Source organism: Phasianus colchicus, chromosome 25 (genome assembly GCF_987193195.1).
Source record: "Phasianus colchicus chromosome 25, bPhaCol1.hap1.1, whole genome shotgun sequence".
Lineage (NCBI taxonomy): Eukaryota > Metazoa > Chordata > Aves > Galliformes > Phasianidae > Phasianus > Phasianus colchicus.
The window spans coordinates 3922957-3942846 of NC_143460.1; the positions used below are offsets into that span (position 1 = coordinate 3922957).

General features: G+C 42.8%; 1 protein-coding gene across 1 annotated transcript; it reads left to right on the top strand.

Annotated features, from left to right (window-relative positions):
- The first annotated feature begins 1827 nt into the window (after positions 1 to 1827).
- NUCKS1 (nuclear casein kinase and cyclin dependent kinase substrate 1) lies at positions 1828 to 19812 on the top strand. The gene is made up of 8 exons (XM_031606001.2): positions 1828 to 2154; positions 9328 to 9377; positions 10394 to 10499; positions 12598 to 12653; positions 12978 to 13127; positions 13364 to 13516; positions 14253 to 14399; positions 14914 to 19812. The coding sequence occupies exons 1-8, from the start codon at positions 2138 to 2140 to the stop codon at positions 15111 to 15113; spliced, it is 879 nt and encodes a 292-aa protein (XP_031461861.1). The 5' UTR covers positions 1828 to 2137; the 3' UTR covers positions 15114 to 19812.
- The last annotated feature ends 78 nt before the right edge of the window (positions 19813 to 19890 follow it).

Consider the following 19890-nt stretch of genomic DNA (forward strand, 5'->3'; position numbering starts at 1 on the left):
TCTTGCTGTCTTCATTATTGTTGTGTTATTGACCTACAAGTGGGCTATAAGCACATAAAACTTTTGCATCTGTGAGGCAGTCATAGTGGCTTTTAATCCAATATATCCAGCTAAGAGGAGAAAGAAAAGAATTCCTTGATGTGGCTGTTTGTTAATAGGCCTTGCTCCTTATGGCTCATTAGCTCACACAGTGCAGTTGGAGACTGGCTCTGAATGCTCCTTTCTTTTCCTGATCAGCTTGATTTTCATGAGTATTGACTTACAGGAAGGACGGGGCACATCTGAACTGATCAGGAATGATTGCAAAGGGGGCAAATGAGGCTCAGGCAAGGAATTAATGATCCCAATGACTCCTACCATTAGGTGAGAGCTGAGCAGATTGTGTCGTCTTCTCGGACAACCTCAAATCTCACAAAAATGTTTTTTAACAGCATTGATGAAAGAGTCTCTGCAGTACAGGGGTACTCTTCCATTAGTAGAGGGGTGGCCAGCAGGGACAGGGAGGTGATTGTCCCTCTCTACTCTGCTCTTGTGAGGCCCCATCTGCAGCACTGTGTCCAGGTCTGGAGCCCCCAGTACAAGAAAGACAGGGAGCTGTTGGAGAGAATCGAGAGGAGCCACAAAGATGATCAGGGGGCTGCAGCACCCCCCTACAAAGACAGGCTGAGGGAGCTGGGCTTGTTCAGCCTGGAGAAAAGAAGGCTGCAGGGTGACCTCATTGCAGCCTTTCAGTACCTAAAGGGAGCCTACAAACAGGAGGGGAATCAACTCTTTGAAAGGGTGAGTGACAGCAGGACAAGGGGAAATGGTTTTAAGCTGAGGGAGAGAAGATTGAGGTTGGATGTCAGGGGGAAGTTCTTTCCTATGAGAGTGGTGAGGTGCTGGAACAGCTGCCCAGAGAGGCTGTGGATGCCCCGTCCATCCCTGGAGGTGTTCAAGGCCAGGTTGGATGGGGCCCTGGGCAGCCTGGGCTGGTATGAAATGTGGAGGTTGGTGGCCCTGCATGTGGCAGGGGGTTGGAGCTTCGTGATCCTCGAGGTCCCTTCCAACCCTGGCCATTCTGTGATACAGCCCACAGCTGCCTCAGGAGCTGCCACGTTAGCAGGGCTTGGATGCGAGGACCTCAAACACCTCCCTTCCAACCCCACCGGTCCTTTGTGGGTAGGTTTCATTTCGCCACAAGCTTAAAGCAGCTCCTTTTCTAACCACGAGGCCCCGCAGGGCTGCGTTTGCGGCTCCCTCTCGGTAAAGCCCTCGGCGGGAGGCCCGGCCCGCGGGCACACTTACATGACAAAGGCCGCTCCCTGCTCTAACCGCGCGGCCTTAAGCTGCAGAGCCGGGCGGTGCGGATGAGCTGTCCTGGGTAGCGGGGCCTCAGTGCGAGAGGAGCCGCGCAGGCCCGGCCGTGCGGGGGCGGCGCTGCGGGGCTCTGGAGGCCGCTGCGGGGCGGCGCGGCGCTTCCCCGCCTTTTTCCTCCAACGGCACGCCGGGCCGCGCGGCGAATCTGCCGATCGCTCCCCGCCGGTCCCACAGCCGTTTGCTCCCCGGAGAAAATTCAGGCTTGGTATCTGAGGCGGAGGTGTGCGGATAGGTGGGCGGAGCGGCACCCGGGGCGGCGGAGCCGGCGGCGAATCTGCCGGCACCGCTTCAAGCCGCTCTGTGACTCAGAGCAGCTTGAGCATGCGGGGAGTCCTCACCCCCCTTCCCCGCGGGGAGAGTGGGCGGGGCCTTCCCGCCGTGATGGTTCGAACTGACCAATGAGTGACGGCCGGCCTCCTCCCGCAACCAATGAGCGAAGCGGGAGGTGGTGCCAGCGGGCTAGGCTGCACCGCCCCCCGCTCGCATCCTCTCAGCGGTGCGAACGCGACCATTTTGCGGGGGGGATCGGCGGAGCGGCGGCGCCGGGCCCACACACAGGAAGCGCGGAGCCTCCCGCGGGCGGGCGCGGGGCCGGAGGCTGCGGCCCTGAAGGGGCTGAGCTGGGCGGTGAGGCGCGGCCTGTAGGCTCCGGGCCCAGCGCTGCGGGGAGGAGACGGGCGGCACCGAGCGACCGTTGCGGGGTTTATTTTTTTTTTCTTTCCCTCCCCCCTCGGCTGCGGGAGGCTTCCAACGGGCCGGGCCCGAAGCGCCGGGGAAAATGTCCAGGCCTGTCAGGTGAGTCCTTGAGGGCGTCGAGGCCGCGTTCCCGCCTCTCCTCAAGGCCTGGAGCCGTGTGTAGGCCGTCGGTGTAGGCCCTGAGCGCGGGGCCGGGCCTGTGGCGGGCAGGCGGGGCGGGGAGGCCGGGCTGTGAGCTGTGTGTGCGAGGCGGAGGGGGCGGGGAGGCCGTGCGGGTTGCAGCGTGGGCCGCTGGTCGGTGTAACGCCGTCCTTTACGTGTGTAAAATCGCGTGTAAAAATGTGATTACGTGCAGGGGTTGTGTAGGCCGCTGTGTGTGTGTGTGTGTTGGGGGGGGGGGTGGAAGGGAGCGCCGTTCGCTGCTTGGAGCTGAGCGCAGCGCCTCAGGCGCGGACCCGCGTGGGGCTGCGGTGCGCGGCGCCATTTCCGCACGGCGGAGCGCAGTGTGGGGATGGGGGGGAGGGGGGGGCCGTGCGGGGGAGCGGAGCAGAACCGCGCGTTGTTGGGGGGGGGGGGGCGGAGCCGTGTGGAGCCGAATGGAGCCGCCCCCGCGGGAACCGCGCGCTCAGAGCCCCGCCCGACCCGCGTTGCTCGGGTCGGGCCGTTCGGATGTGCCGGCGGTGGGCGAGGTTTGTGTGGGGTTTAGGAACGTGAGGAGGCTCCTGGCCGTGTTTTTGTTTTTTTGGTTTTTTTTTTCTGTCGTGGTTGAAATCGTCGTTGGTGGTGAGGTGAGGTGTTTTTTCGCGTGTTGTTGGCGTGTTCTGATTATTTTCCTCAAGGTTGCACGGCAGTTATTGCTTGAGCTTTGTAGCTCGCGGGGGAAGATTGAGGTTGGATGTCAGGGGGAAGTTCTTTCCTATGAGAGCGGTGAGGTGCTGGAACAGCTGCCCAGAGAGGCTGTGGGTGCCCCGTCCATTCCTGGAGGTGTTCAAGGCCAGGTTGGATGGGGCCCTGGGCAGCCTGGGCTGGTATTAAAAGTGGAGGCTGGTAACCCTGCATGTGGAATGGGTTGGAGATTCGTGATCCTTGAGGTTCTCTCCAGCCATTCTGTGATTCTCTTAGCCTGATCTAGGATATCGAGGGTAATGGGAGGACAGTTGGGCTAGATGATCTTGTAGGTCCTTTCCATCCTTGCAATTCTGTGATTCTATGGGATAACCTCATAGGCTGAAAAGTACCTCTAAGATCATCAAGTCCAACCATATTTTATTTTGGAATAATCAAGATGTGATTTATATCATTCCTATGATTTATTTTAAATGGGGGGCTGGAGCTAGATCACCTTAAGGGTCCCTTCCAACCCAGACCATTTTATGGTTCTGTAAATATAGGCCATGAACTATTTATACGTGCAAACTCATAGGTGTTACCTTTTCTATTTCATGTCTCTAACATGTGAGAGTTTACAAAACAGAGTAGGAATACAGCATGAAATCAGAATGTTTGTCACACTGATCTATGGAACAGTTGTTGTCACAGCTGGGTGGTTTGTCTGTTTGATCAGCAGCATGTGGTTGCCTGCAAAAGGAAGGTGAGCAGAGCTCAGGAATGGCTTCATGTCTGAGAGGTGGTGAGCAGAGTGAACACCTTGCTCTGCCCCATCAGCTTCTGGCTTTTTGCAAGGCAGGCTGCTGGGGTAAATGGACTCGTGGTCTGATGTTGAATGGCAGTGTTTGTGTCCTGGAATAGTGCTGATGTGACTGTGCTGCTCAGCGTGTGTGTTCTGTTGCTGATTTACTTGCCAGCAGTAGAGTTTTGCTGCAGGTTAGGAAAGTGTGTCTTTAACAACTCAGTTCTTAAGGCTTCTGGTATCAAGGAACCTTTGTAAGAAACCTATCATAAACCAGAAGAAAAAAAAAAAATCCATAAAATCATGCAGTGTTGCAAAAGACTCGATCTGTCTTGCAGTTGACAGGCACTGCTGTGCAGCAAAGCTCAGTGCCAAAGTCCAGCATGCTGTTGGTAGCACAGCACCCTTTGGCACGTGCCAGCACGAGGTGTAGCAATCTGCTGCCCAGCTGTATTTCGTAGCTCTCTCAGGAGAAAACTTGGCCAGTCCATTGCAATGCTGTGCTTGGGAATAGCTGGAGAATTCTCACCATAGCTTCAAATCCTAAACCTTTAGAATGATAACTTCTGGATGTCTTATTGTTGGTGATGTGAAAGTCTGGTGAGGAGTTCCTCATCAGAATCGGATGTAGTGATGTGTTTTTTAATTCACTGATGATGTTTGCTGGTTTTCTATTGAATGTATAAATACCTAAACAATGAACTTTGTAAGACCCAGCAGATATCCCCAGTTTCTGCCAGTCAGTTGAAGGCTGCCTTAAAACTGAGTCTGGTTGTTGAATTCAGTTTCTTATAGTTGTTAAGTAGCAATAAAGCCCATGTGTTTACAGGTTTCATGCTTGTTAATTCAGAGCCAAATCCTTTCTGTGCAATTAGACAACTCCTGGGTGGCTGATGATGGTATCTGCACTATTGTTAGAAGATGGCAAATAGTGAAAAGGAAAGGAAGCTGCAGTTAGTGAACCTTTCCCTCATGTGGCTAATTAATGAAATCCTGCAATCAGCTCCCACATTCTGCTGCATAGTGGTCACTTTCACTTGCTGCTTCTTTCCTGCAGGCATTGCAAAATGGAAAGGTGTGGGCAAGCACTGAAATCCCAGCGTGGTTGGTTGATTTGTTTGGAGATTAAAGGCAGTTGTGAATAGATCTCTGTCAGTTTCTCAAGGCTTTATAGCTTTACATACTTAGCTCTTCTTCGTTAGCAACTTCCAGTCATGTGGGCAGTAGTGTTGCAAGAAAAAAAAAAATGCATTTATTAAATATCAATTGTCTTGTTGCCAGTATTGCACCTGAACAATGTGAAGTGTGAGTAGTGGGATTCTGGATAACTTGCATGGGGTAGCAGGAAATGCCTTGGGCAGTGGCAATTAATTTGAGTAATTTGTGTGGTAATGTCCAGAGATGAGCAAGATAGTTTCTGGACAGGTAAAAAGACAAGTCAGTTGCTCTGAAGACTTGCAGTGTGGGGAGAAACAAGAAGCAAGGTAGAAGTTCATTATAACTTGACTTTTACTCTGCAACATCTGTTGCAGAACAGGCTTCTGCTGTCTTGTGTTTTTTTGTTTTTAGAGTGTTTCTACATTGTATTATAACATTTTCTCATTTATAGTTAAGTTCAAAAGGAGGATGGGCACAAGGCTGATAAAACTGCTGCTACATCAATCATTTAATTGTTTTGTTTCAAGTCGTGTGACTGTGTCCAGTCTTACTGATGTTTGGAGTTGCATCAAGTCCAGACCCAAATAATGGCCCCTCTAATTGGGACCCTCTGGTCAGTGAGCCTTGCCTCAGTACAGCTGTGCCCCTAAGAATATTTCCTACCCATCTTTTGTGTCTCTGTAAGAAGGCACAGAAGTGATGCTGTTAGTGACAGTATTTACTGGTAACACGTTGCCATCCAAGCAGGGCAGCTCTTCCCACTAGAATGAGAAGCTGCAATGGAAACTGACCCTGCGTGTGCCAGGCATGGGGGATGAAGGCAGGCTGTGCCTCTTTACAGAAGCTTTGTTGGATGTTTATTTAATTACATGCCATAATTTAAAACAAAGCCATCAGTAACCACTTAACCTCTCATTCATTTTACTTCTCAAGTTGCCTAAGAAAGTAGGTTGTTATTTCTGCTGATAATTGTTTGACCTAACCATTCCTCTTCCTTGCAAGATGAGGCAGCTATGAGCTTTCTGAAGATACTTAGCTTTGCTTTTCAGTGGCATATGTATATATATATTTTAATCTTGGATTTTATCTATAGTGCCTGTGGAAATAAGGAAGGATTTAAATATTTTCTTAAAGAAACAGAAGTTTTAACTCCTCATTATTTTGTTTGCTGACAGGGCAACTTCAGAATGCTGCTGTTTGAGGGACTGTGTTAGCTGGAGGTGTGATACTGTTATACGGCCTGTATTCAGTCGTGTAGGTGTTTAGTGATCCTTTTAAATACTGATGTTGTTTTTCATCATGTTAGAACTAGATTCAGTCTGATACGCTTCAAGTATGAGTTGTCAGAACTCTGCTGTGCAGTTCTGAGTTCTTGTGAAATCACTGGAGAGCTTTTAATGCCATGTGCCATTGTGCTTCTGGGTGAGTTGATCTTCATTCCAGAAATGCAGAACTGACAGCTGCTACGAGAAACTTCAGCTCTCAGGGCTTTCTCTGTGCCTTTCCTCCCCCAGCTCATTCTCATATGTACACTTTAAATATTAAGCTGTATGAGCAAAGAAGTTATCTTAAAATTTCATGGTCTGTTTTAAACCAGATTGAATAACATCTGTCCCAGATGTCTTTTAGTCTGTCTTTTTATGCTCAGTCTAACTGAGTATAACAGTGTATTTTTGTATGTTTGCTTGCAAGTTGGTGGGTTTGGGTTGTTTGCTTTCCCTGGATCTCATTTCCAGTGAAGTTTCCTGACTTTATCACATCAGTGCAGCAGAAGATGCAATCTTTGCAAACGTGCAGTTACTGCTGGCGGTTCTGAAGAAAAATATGAGGATAAATGGGGTGAGTGATGAGTGTGGAGTGAGAAGAATGGCAAATGGGAGAGCTGTTGGTTTTGTTTCTGGTCGTGACCTTCTCTGGTTCTGCTGGGAAGTCTTTCAAGTTCAGGTAATATCGGTACAGATACTGTTTTATTCTAGTTTGCTTCTGCCATAGTGATTCTTTAATGATTCCAAATAACCCTACTCCTGCAGGGAAGGTAATGAGAAAATAGCAGAATGTATTTTCTGACTAAAAACACATAATGTACAGTATGTAGAGAAAGGATATTGGCAATTTATATGCTTTTGTTTGTTGTTTTCTATTAAAGATGTGATTCAGTGTGGGCCTGTAACTGAAACAAGCAAGGTAAGCTGTGTGTGACCAACTCACTGCAAGGTGGCAATATTGAGATTTCCATCTTGTTTGTTAGTTAAGTGATGTTTGAAGCCACTGTATTACAAAGCTGCTAGAACTGAACATGCAGCAGTTCTACCTTCTTTTCCCTGTTTACATTTATTGAGAAAAGCATAATACCTCAAACTTAAACCCAATCAAACATCTCACTTAACAACTTCATCATTCTTCACATGCTTACCAGAATAAACTTGGCTTCCCACGCGTGGGCAGGAGTATCCAGGAGGACTAGATGATCATTGTGGTCCTTTTCAAGCAAGGCCATTCTATGATCTGACTGCCTGTTGGACCAGGAGGTTGAGCTGTGTGGTGTGGACCTGCTGGTATAGTATTCCTGAATGGGCATTGTACTGTTAGGGCTGGCTGTGCTCTGTAGTGCATTGCTGTTGTACTTTGTACTCACGTTTACCCCAAAGCTTGGATGGGATTCAACCTGTAGAAATCTGATGACTTGCTTTCTTTTGTTGGCTGTGTTGGTTTGTTTTTTATTGTTGTTGGAGCTTTAAGAGGCTTTGTGTAGACTTGGAATAGAGTAATTATGCTGCTTCCTCTGTTGGAAGGCTGCTGCTGTGCTGTAGGTCACAAATAGAGGTACTTGGACAGGAGGAATGCTTAGAATGGATGTCAGATAGATGGACAACCAGAATGCAACACTGACTCTTGGGATGTTCAACTGGGCAGTCTTAGCAACCATGTGTGATATTGACCAAAATGCAGTTCAGTTCTAGAAAGTGAATGTGAAATCCAGCAGTCCTGCTTGCAGCTCAGGAGAAAGGCAGGGTGCTTTGTATGCTGGAGGGGTTTGTGTTGGGTCCTCAGGTCTGTGGTGGAGGCATTGGTGGCCTCTACTTCTGCAGTTGCCTAATTGTGTCTGTCCTGGGCTGTTGTTTGCTGTGTTAAGGACACTCATTACTGCCTGAATTGCAGCTTGTTAGAGGGCAGAGAAGGTGCTGATGAGGTAAGGACAGAATTGGTCCGTGCTCACTTGCTGCTCAGAAATGCAGGTGGGGTAAAATGCATGCACAGCCTTTGCTAATGTTCCATTTGGGAACAGCTTTAACAGTTGTTAGGGCTGTCATACATATTAATTAGAGCATCAGAGTAACTGATTGACAAGGCAGCCAAAAGGCAGCAGTGAACTGCAGGTGTTAGAGAACACATGGGAACAGGAACAGCTCAAGGAGAAGGTATGAGAGCAAGCATGATTATACTGAGCTGTGAGGAGCTGAAATCTGAAAAAGAGCAGCTCGGAAACAGCTAATTTGTGCTATCAGGAGCTTTGAGAAGATTTTAGTGCGCTTTCCCCAAAGCATTATTTAATCAATTGTGAGAGTTAATTGACAAAAATGAATGGTTTAAACCATTATGAGAACTATAATGTTAAGATTTTTCTTCAAGAGTAAAAATGCAAATAATTAAGTGATTTTTTTTTTAGTTCATTTTCCATGACATAAGGAGACATAAACTCTTTCCTTTTCAAGTCATTCTGAAAAGCATTCCAGTAACTTTGCTCAGATTTCATTGACTGCAGAAAACCCACAACTGTAGTACTGGAATAAAATGCAGAGAGGCTTTGTGTGCAGTGTTGCATTACAAGTGGTGGTTATTGCTGCCTCACCTGTGCACTGGCACCTATTGAAAACTTTGGTTTATTTCAGCAAGGCTCCCTTGCTAAAAGGCACTTTTAATATCCAAAAAAATATTGAATAAGTTGTCAGCATTCCTTTACTTGCATTTGTTTTTTGTTCTTAATCCAGAATCCTAAACATTACAGCTTTGAAACAGTGTTAATGGGAGCTCTGCCTTAAGAAACCTCAGATCAATGTGTTCTTCAAATGCTTCTTTAATCTTTGGATGTGGACTCTGCCTTTAAAAAGTGCTTTTACAACTATGGCTGTAATGATGTATGTGTAGATTTAATAATGAAAGAACTGCATGACACGGGGTTTGGTGGCTTCTTGTCACAGCAGTCATGAGCCGTCAGGGAGCGCTGCTTATCAAAAAGCACTTTTGAATTCTGAGGCTATAATTCAGCCTTAGAAAAATGCTCAAATATATCATGTTTTCTGCTGGGGCTACAAAGCTGTAGGTGGCTTATTTATGTAGGACCTCTCGGGATGTTTTTTGGTCTACAAATCCTGCACTGGAAATAAGAGTGTGGAACTTTCTTGTTACTTAAATAAAGCTTTTGTATCTCTGAGATTGTGAACTGCTGACTTACATATTTTTTTCCCCCTCCTCCTTTCTAACAGGAACAGGAAGGTGGTCGATTACTCCCAGTTTCAGGAATCAGATGATGCTGGTAAATGACTTTGTTCTTAACGATATAATATCCTTGGGCTACAGGAGTTCGTTTAAGGCCTTGCATATTAATTACATTGCTTCTAGTCACATCTTTAACCTAAATTCTGGGGAGTTTCTACTCTGCAGTCTCTGAACTGTTAACGAGCATTTGAAAATATAATGGTTCTCATATGTTTTGTATTAAACAAACAATGGTGATAGAAATCTTGTTATTTAACGCTTGTATTGTTGTAGTGCCTTCAGGCTGTTGGCAGCAACCATCTTCCTTGCTCTGTTATGTTCTGTGGCAAAAAAAAAAAAACCAACAACCCTGGTGCTGCTTTTTTTTTTCCTATAGTTAAATGTGTTTTCAGTTTTATTTGGTGGGCTTCAGTTAATTCCATCATGTTGGGCATAGTTGTGAATTGCACCTAAACAACAACAACAAAAAACTTAGCATATTCTGTCAGAATTAATGAAATATTTCTGGCAGCCATATGGAATATGTTTTGTGTTCTTAGAAAATAGATGCACTGCTACTGTTTCCTAAGGGTGGTTACACTGATAATTATTGGAAACAAATATGCCCTGCTGTATTGTATAAGGTATTGTGTAATGCTCTGTTTCCATCATAGGGCAGTAAATAAAGTTGTTGCTGTTAAAAGCATACAAAGATATGAATAGATATTAACCTCCAATAGGTTTCCGTAATGGTTTGTATTCCTAATGAGCTGTACAGTTAAGATACCCCTTTTTCTTCTGAAGCATTTTGTGTGTTTCCCAACACTTCTGTTTCAGATTTGGTTGTGTGCAGTGCTGTTATTGTGCTGTTGGCAGAAGAAAAGGTAAATCAGTAGCTGAAGGCAGGACTTCGCTTCTGTAAAGCTTTCTTTGTAACTTTGTGGTTTTATCTTTTTTTTTTCTTTAAGAGATACTTTTTATGTGCTTGAAATGGTCAGCTTCAGCTGGCTGAGGAAGTCATTTTGCTGGGAAGTAGGAGTTTGATTCAAAACCATTTTGTACTGTCCCATCTAGATGAAGATTATGGGAGAGATTCAGGTCCCCCATCCAAGAAAATCCGCTCATCTCCCCGAGAGGCTAAAAATAAGAGGAGATCTGGGAAGAATTCTCAGGAAGACAGGTAAAAGAAGCACTTCATCTGTTAAGAACATGTCTCCAAACCTTGTCCTGTATGTGGGGAGCTGTATCTTCTAAGAGGAGTGATTGTAAGTGGAATTCAAAATGTGCAATGTAAGATACAGAGCTCTTGATCACAAAGCTTTCCTAACCAGCTTGGACATTGAGGTGGTTCTTTTTTATTGAAGTTGGCAGGGAAATCATGTGTAAAGTACTTGTCACTAGCACTTTGGCATTAAAATGGCCTTCCAGAGCTATACAATTGGAATGGCAAGGAACTTGATACGAGTTACAAAGATTGGCAGCTGGTGCAATTTTCTCCAGGTAAGTTAGCGGCTGGGTGCCTTTCATTCTCTGTGTTTTTTCAGTGTGCTCAGAGCATTTATGTGTTTGAAGATTAAATAGGGCAGGTACGGTGACTGTAGTAGTAGGGGCCAGTTGTTAGTTTTGCAGCTCTTTGGTTTTTTTTCACTTCATATTTTGTCTAGTTCAGAAACTGAGTAACTCGTTTTGATACTGAATTGCTGTGGCAATGTGAAATGTCTGCATTCTAAGTGATCCCCTGCTAACAGTGGAAGTCCTTCCTTAGAGTGAGGGTATCTTGCGTTTACAATAGCTGTGATCAGCAAATGGTTGCTGTAAGAAACATGATAAAAAGAGACCTATTAAATCAATTGACTGCTTTCAGGGACGGAGGTTCTGCCAGCTGGTTATCTCTTAACTGTCTTGCATTGTTTGGTGGAATATAGCTAACTTACCACAAGGTATGCTTAAGATGTTTCTCTCCATCTCTCTCTCCCTTAATGTTCCTGTGCTATAAGGTGGAAACTGAATGTAGGCATGAGGGAACATTTTTACTTACAATTATAAACTGAGAGGGCACGGCCGTTTTCACTGTGGCTTTTAGTTTTCCCAAAGATGTGAACTTCATGTTTTCATATTTTGAAATGGTTTCAGGAAAGAAAAGCCAAGCGATCATTTCCTGCTGTTGCTCTTGACTTGTGTTGCACTGCTTTGACACAAATGATGGGTAAAAAAATTAGTGCAGAACTGATGTTATTCAAGTACTTCAGGTATCTAACTACATTAATTAATTGTGGCCCAGTGTAGTTCATCTGTTGCTTGGCAGATTGCTGCGGCTTGCTTAGACCAGTGTGTTTGTTCTGCTCGTGCAATGCTTAAAGAAATTCTAGAGGTCAAACTTCTAGATAACACCCAAAAAAGATTTTAGTAGATAAGATGTTATATAAAGAAACTGGGCTAGGGAGCTCCCAGAGCAACTAAATAGTTGACCACAATGTCCTATTAACTAAGGTGATATTTAAGTACGTAAGAACACTTCTGTTTGTATTACAAGCATTGCACAGAGTCTGAATGTGAAACAAATGCACGTATTGATTTGAAATCCACAGTTGTCCATCAGACTGAAATCAAATGGGCCTGAGGGACTAGAGTGTAATATGTTATCTAAACTATGGATATTCTTGAGCAATGTTATGTGTTAGCTCCAACTGCCAAACCTGGACAGTAAAAATGACAAGTGATAGGGATTTGGGTAAGAACAGAAGCAGCAGTACCTACTTGATGGGACAGTCTCTAATAAGGACTGAAACCACTGTAAGGGATGGTGAAAGTCTGTCAGAGATCAGATTGGGAGCTTGCAGACCAAATATGTTCTAGTTGACTGGTTAGACAGAGTGAAGGTTTCCAAAGAAAACAATGAGAAAAAGATAAGGGACTTCATTACACGTATAGTCAGAATAAAACTATATTCCTTTGACCATGTATTAGCATATGTAACTTCAAAGTCCTAACTGTAAAATGGAAGACATCTGGATTATTAGTAGACTCTGGAGAAAAATGCATGGGTTATCTTATCCTTATTTCCTGGTTGGTTTCCTTGGCACTATGTGATACAGAGTTTGAACTTTCTTTCCAACCATAACTACATATGCTTTTGAGTAATCCTAAAGTATAATGTGGTAATGTTCAGGAAAAGTGGGTATTCTTGGCCTAGAAATCAATCTGCTCTCTGAAAATTGTTATTCTCCATATAGCAAATGACTGAAATAGGAGTTAAGCAATCTTTCCCTCCTTTTCAGTGAGGATTCAGAGGAAAAAGATGTGAAGACTAAGAAAGATGATTCGCACTCAGCAGGTAACTAACCGTGCTGCACTGATAATGTTATCTTCAAAATAAAGACCAATCTGTAAGAATATTACAGGAGTAAGATCTGACACACACAAGAAGTTCTTCTGTTTAGAGAAGAATGCACTTTTCTAACATGTTTATCTTAAGCTGGATGCTGCCTCTGCTGCTTGTTACTTCCAGCCCTGGTTGGGGATAGCAGATGTGTTTTGTGTAATGTGATGCTGTTATAAATCCTCGCAGGTAGAGAGGTGGATGTTCATCTCCTCCCTGGGATTCTCATCTGTTCCACGGTCATAGAAGAAGCTTAATATTCTCACTTTTTCCTTTCAGATGAAGATTTTGGCAGTGAAGATGATGACTTAGGAGCAGATGATGGCAAAGCTGACAGTGACTATGAGAGTTCTCAAAAAAGCAAAAAAGGAAAGAAGGCCAAACCAGATAAGAATAAGAGAGCCTCTAAATCCAGGAAAAGGCCTGCAGGTAAAGAAACAATTGCAATAATAATTCTAATTTTTGAGAAAGTTGTTGAACAAGTATGAATATTGATTGTTGTATTCATTCCCTGTATTGCATTGCAGTAGTTCTGTACTGCATATGCGTTTACTCATTACACACATTCTATAAAATAGGCTTCTGTCTGTCCACTCACTGGCTGATGAAGATGTGCTGGCCAGTATTTTCTGTCTTCATTATAACACGATGACTTTGTGCTGCAGAGGACAGTGAGGATGAGAAAGAAGACCACAAAAACGTGCGTCAACAGAGACAGGCAGCATCCAAAGCAGCTTCCAAACAACGAGAGATGCTTATGGATGATGTGGGTAGTGAGGAGGAAGAACAAGAGGATGATGAGGCACAGTTCCAAGAGAGTGAGTAAATGGGATTGTACTGACAAGGTCGTAAAAAGTTTAAGCCCTGGTCGTATGGGCAGTAGTACCAGGTGTAGGTTGATGGGTCTGGCCAAATAGAAAAAGGAGTGGTTTCCTTTTTGACTTGACAATAAAGATTTAAGTTATTCTTTTTGGTGCTTACTTGTTAATGAATACCTGCCTGTCAGACTGTCAATTTTTGACATTTAAAAATTTTGTTCTAAATTTGCAGCAAATATGGAATTCTTTATAAGCAACACTTGAGGAGCACTGGAAATTTCTTAATGTTTTTTGCTGCTTCATGTTACCTCCATCAGTTTTTGAGGCATTGGTGCTACTTTTCAGCTGATGGAAAAAATACTTTATCCTTGATTGATCAAGTAGAACAGTTAGTTTCACAAGGAGAGATGAATTCAACCAGTAGTGAATGACAGGAAGTTTTTTTTTTTTAAATAGTGGATGCAAATGTAATTTCAGAAGGGAGTAAGATTATCATCACAAATCCATTTTTTTTAATGGATTCCTTAGTATGGGTCATATTTCAAGGTTCTGAAAATGGTCACCTGTTCTGTCATACTTTATCCCTACTACTGTGAAATCTGAGCAGGTGGAAGCTCATAAGGTCACAGCATCTTTAGTTTTCTGACTTTTCTGTTTAACTTGTTTTTTGTTGGTTTTTTTTTTTTTGCTTCCTCTCTTTGTCTTCAAGAACTTAATTTTGTTATTGTTTCAAAAGATTCAGGAAGCGATGAAGATTTTCTCATGGAAGATGATGATGATAGTGACTATGGCAGTTCAAAAAAGAAAAATAAAAAGGCCTCCAAGAAGTCCAAGCCAGAGAGGAAAGAAAAGAAGATGCCAAAGCCCAGGCTAAAGGCTACAGGTGAGTCTGTGCAGAACTGTGCAGTTTAATTTAGAGACTAGTACTTATTTTAGTACTTACTTATTGAAGATTGAGCAGAAGTTTTGGGGCCAGTAGGCATTACAGTATGATGTTGAAGGAGTATTTCTTGTAAGTAGTAACTTACCGTGATTTAAAGTAACACAGTGAAATGATGATGTCTTGAATTCTTACTTAATAAAGAGATTGAGTTAGTGTTTATGTATCATTGACAAAACCTGTGTTGATTGTGAACATCTACTGGTATGTTGCAGTCTGACATTCTGCATCTCATGACCAATCAATGTTTCTTTGGGTTTCTTGGTCATGAAGATGTTTTCAGGGTGGAGGAGCTAGCAGTGCTCATTCAGTTCAACTTCAGTATTATGGAATGAATATAATGCCATGGTCGAAGCAAAATGAGACCTGCTGCTGTAGTGTCTTGTAAATTCTGTTTGTATAAAGGCAAGTCACTTTCTTGTTTTGGTAGCTAATAATAACTTTTTTCTTTTTGCAGTGACTCCCAGTCCAGTGAAAGGCAAAGGGAAGGCAGGCCGCCCCACAGCTTCCAAGACAACAAAAGAAAAGACCCCATCCCCCAAAGAAGAGGATGAAGAGCCTGAAAGTCCTCCAGAAAAGAAAAAATCAGCCAGCCCTCCACCAGAGAAGTCAGGGGATGAGGGATCTGAAGAGGAAGCACCCTCTGGTGAAGATTAAATGGCAGTTGAGGATATCTTTGTTTAAAAAAAAAAAAAAAAGAGAGAGAAAAAAGGAAAAAGAAAACATACTTAGGGGTAGAACACGGTTTTGGCTGTGGCTTGACTCATGGGCTTTGAATGCTGTCTTTACTTTCAGCTGTTTAATACAGTGTATCCTTTTTTTAATAAGAGGAAACCCTCATACAGTAATATTTTGAAGTCACTGTTCTCTGTTGGCCATTCCGTTCTCCCTCCCCCTCCAAATCCTAAAGCCATTTGGGACAAATTGACAGACCATTTGAATATATATTTTTTTCAAGGGATACTGCAGTTGTGAAGCAATAAGGTTTGGGACTGATAAATGGAAACCACACTCACAAATCACTGAATAGAATAGATTTCCCAGTGCTGGTAAGAGTTCTTCAAAACTATAATTCTGTATTTGAATACGTGGTTAAAAAAACAAACAAACCAACCATGCTTTAATAGACTTTTCTCAATAGAAGTACCTTCTCTCAGAAAAAGAAAAATATATATATAAACTGCAAAAGAGGAAACATGGGGAGGAAGCCTGTGTTTCTTGGATTCATGCAACTTTTTAATGGAAAGCAATCAAGAGACTTATAGGGGGTCCACTATCTTTTATCTGGAAAAATCCTCCAGTTAGGATGCAAGCTCTTTCATCTTTCCTGGATAGAATACTATTCTGCTTAGGCAGATCTCAGTTCATTCTATACTATTTCAGACACACAACCTAGAAGCTGCTCACATCCACTAATTCTGTTTTACTTCTTCCAGTGTTGGCTATAGATGGGCAGAATAGGGAAGAGAAATTTTGAAAACAAGTTTTAAAGCTCTGGTTTCCAGTTGACATTGTGGAAATTTTCTTTAGAATTCCAAGGGAAAAAAATGATGGACATTATAGAAGTAGATACTTTTTTTTTTTTTTTGTCTTTTGGGTTGAGGGATGTCCTTTCATAAATGTGAAGCAAAGGATTCCTGTAATGCTCTGGTCAGTCTCGGATCCCATGAGTCACGCTTAAGTGCTTCTCTTCTCTCCCTCCATCTGTCCTCAGAAAGGCTGTGTAATCATGTCTAAGCCTCTCCAGCTACAGTGTTGGACAGTAGACTTTCATCAATAGTGTACACCACCCCAGTACCACTTCCATTTCTTCATCCTCCCGTCCTGCAGTATGGGAGGATTTATTTGTTCTGCTCCCACACTGACATGTCTGCCTCTGTTGGTTGTCATTCTGTTCCCTAAGCCTAAAAAGTGTGGAGTAGGGAACAACATTAAAGGATGAAGCTGAGAGGAAATGAAGTTTGAAAACAGTGTAGCAGGGCTATAGTTTTATAACAAAAGCAGGATGTCCCTCTAAACATGAGATACTTGAGGTGTGTGTAGTGGCATTTTAATGTGTTTTTATCAAAGCAGCCATATCCTTTTTTTTTTTTTTAAACTTAATTGAAGTACACAAGCCTTGGTTTTCAAACCCTGATGCAGAGATTGCTGCCATGTTTGTTGGTGGAAATATTAAAAACTGGATCTGCCATTTTTCTTTCTTTTTTCCTTAGACCCTTTGTGCTTTTGTATGTTGTTCACAGTTACCTTACAGCTGACAAGCTTTGCATCTCTTTTTTTTTTTTTGTCACTGAAGTACATATTTTGTAACCAGCCTCTTGAAGGTAACATAAGGCAGCTAACTAGTTGGATTTCTGGTGCACGTGCTACCAGATTTTTAATCCTGTTTGGACTTCAGAGAGCTTTTAGATGTGATACACTAATATGACCAGGAAGGACACTTGGCTGAATGGCAGAGGGAGCCCGAAGATACTGAGCACAGTGTGGAGCCTATACCACAGAATGGAACATTAATATAACGGCCAAGTGATTGTCTTGTGTGATTCATAGCCATGGATTTTAATGAGGCTGGTAAATTACTTTACCTTGGCTTATAAAAATTGAAGTTCTCTAACATTCTTTACTTTAATGAAACTACTGTTGCCGTTACAATAAAGATGATCAGTGTTTCCATTGTAAATCTTTTTTTTTTTAACCTGGCTTAGTTTTGCAGAACAACTTAAGGCTGGAGTCAAGTATCAGTCTTCGAAAAGAGGTGAACGTACTCCCCTTTCCTCCTCATCAACTTTTCCCATCTTCTGGGAGGGTTGAGCCTCTTGCATCCCCTGCACTCCTAGCTCAGCATTTCTTGGGTAATACGGGAAAACAATGGCCAAATTTCAAATAATGTCTGGATTGATATTTTTGGGGGTAGTATATTCTTTCCTTAGTGTCTGGCCCACGTAGTTTTTCCCCCTTCAGTCAAGATTGTGTTTCAAGTTATTCTAGTCTCTTTAGGGTCTTGATTTATTTTTTGGTATTGAAATGTACAAGGATCACATAAATGTAGAATACCTCTAGTTGATCTAATCACACAGCTATTTCTTTACCTGCTAGACCAGATTTTTTTCTGAAGAGTGTATTTTGTAAGTTCCACTTAAGATATATATTTGTGTTGTTCTTTTTTAATTTTCCTAACACGGTTAACTTAAGTTCAGGCTGTGAAAAATGCATTTCCGTTGTTTTCAGTTCAGGTTTTGGACTGCACATTATTTTATGCCTGGTGATTTTGGCCCTTTCTCTTGTAAAACTGTTCTGTTTTCTCATACATTCATCTCTAATGGCTGTCACGGGCTGCATGATGCTATCTTTGAGTTTGTGTCACAACCCAAACACTATGTAAATCCTGTTCTACTACTGGGATTTTGTAACATTTTCTGTAGCCTTACTGTTTTGCTGGTTTGTGCAGACACTAAGCCCTAATGGTCTCTTGGTTACCCTGTTAGAAACACCGCAGTTTACATTTTTACAGATGGAAGAAAATTGTGAAGGTTAATACATAACTTTTCTTTTTAGTACACGCTTTTCAATAGCAACAGAGTTAACGTTTTGAAATGTCCTTCTAAATTAATTTGTATTTTAAGCATTCTGGTTTCTTGAAGGAAAGCTGTTTTAAAAAAAAAAAAAGAAAGCCTTTCTCTAGAGATGTGAATAGTCCTCCAAGGAGCAGAAAGCTTCATTCACAGAAGAAAGCTTTGAAAAGATTGTCTTCTGTTAAACAGCTGTAGTTGTGGAGCATTTGCAGAGAGGTAAACAGGTTTATTCCAAAGTTCAGTTAATCTTGTGTCCTGCCCTGGTCTCACACTTAAAGGTTTGTTATTAATTTCTATTCTGCATCCCTCTGTACATTCTGTTTTACATTTGTATGCAAAGAATACTGTCTTTAACTGGCCACAAGGCTTGATCAGTAAAGATTTGCAATTGTGGTTGGAATTTCATCCTAAAGATTACTCGTTCCAGTTTGTATTTGATCAGCATGAGAGCACCAAACGTGTCAAGCTTAGATGGGTTTCAGCTTAGATGGCTTGTGGGTGAGAGCACTTAGAAATATGGCAGCCAAGAAACTTCTAGTTCTGTTGTGTTAACTTCAGCAAAGCAAAGGAGTGCATGGGGAGGGAAGCAGTACACCTTACCTAAATGCCAGGTCATGGCTCTGAACGTGCTCAGCTCCTGTGCCACCACACAACTGCATCTGCAGGTGATGAACTACCAGGGCAGTGGCAGAAAATGCACTTGAATTTCTTTTTCTTTTTTTTTCTTTTTTTTTTTTTTCCCCCTCCACTGTTGATGGTCACAAAGGTACAATAGACACTGAGGCACCCAGGTTAAGGAGGGAGGGAAGTAAACTGTAACATGCTGGAAGCTTTTGAGCTGTAGAAACTGGTGCTTTGCTTTATGTAATTTGTTTGTGAAGTGTTTATTTTTATAACAGATCATATTGTTGAACACATGGTTCTTAAAAACCACAAACTGATCCATGAGTTTAAGTATTTGAGAAGTGGAAATTCATCTGTTGGGGGAGGCAGGATATGAAAAATGTAAGCAGATAGCTGTGTAAAGGGACACTGTCACAAGATAGTTGCTGGCATATAGGATGCGTTAAGTTGGGGGGGTGGGTGGGGCCCCATCTATATGTGGAAATTATATATTCTATATGTATATGATCAAATAGAAAATTTTCCCTGAACTTTGAATATTTTCCTATAGTTTTGGGAGGTTTAAATACAAATGATGTGCATGGAACTGGGCAATGAAGCTGTTCTGTTCAAAATGCTGAGGAATAGGAGAGCTCTGAAAGGTGACAGTGTCCTTTCAAGTCCCCAGATTGAGCATATCCTCATTTTTAGACTTCCCATGTCAGTAGCAGACTGGCATCTGAATGTCTTTTCACTGAACTCTTTGTATTAAAAACAAAACAACGTTTCTAAAGTCTAGTCAAGTTCTCACTTACGTGCTGACTCTGCATCAACCACTATGGGAAACAACTGCCTGCCCCCTCCAGCTGCAGTGAGTCGAATGGGTCCATCGGTCTGAGCATGCTCAGTGTGACTGCAAAACACCATTGTGCATATGCTTTGTATATTGGGGCAAGGGGTTTTTTATATATATATTTTGGGAGGGGTAGCGGGTGGGATGGAGAAATAACTCAATCGACTTAAGCCAGAATAATGTGTGTAAAAGCCCCCGAAGTATTTGGTGTGTGAGTGCGCGAGTGTGAGTGCGCGCTTGGGAGTGTCTGACATCTTTATTCCCTTTGTGTTCTGAAAATTTGTGAGTTTTACATTTTATTTTATTTTTTTTTTTCCTGCAGAAGCAATTGTTAACAAACAAACAAACAAAAAAATTGTAAATAAGAGCTACATGACTTTCTCCTTTTGTTTAACCATGAACATCA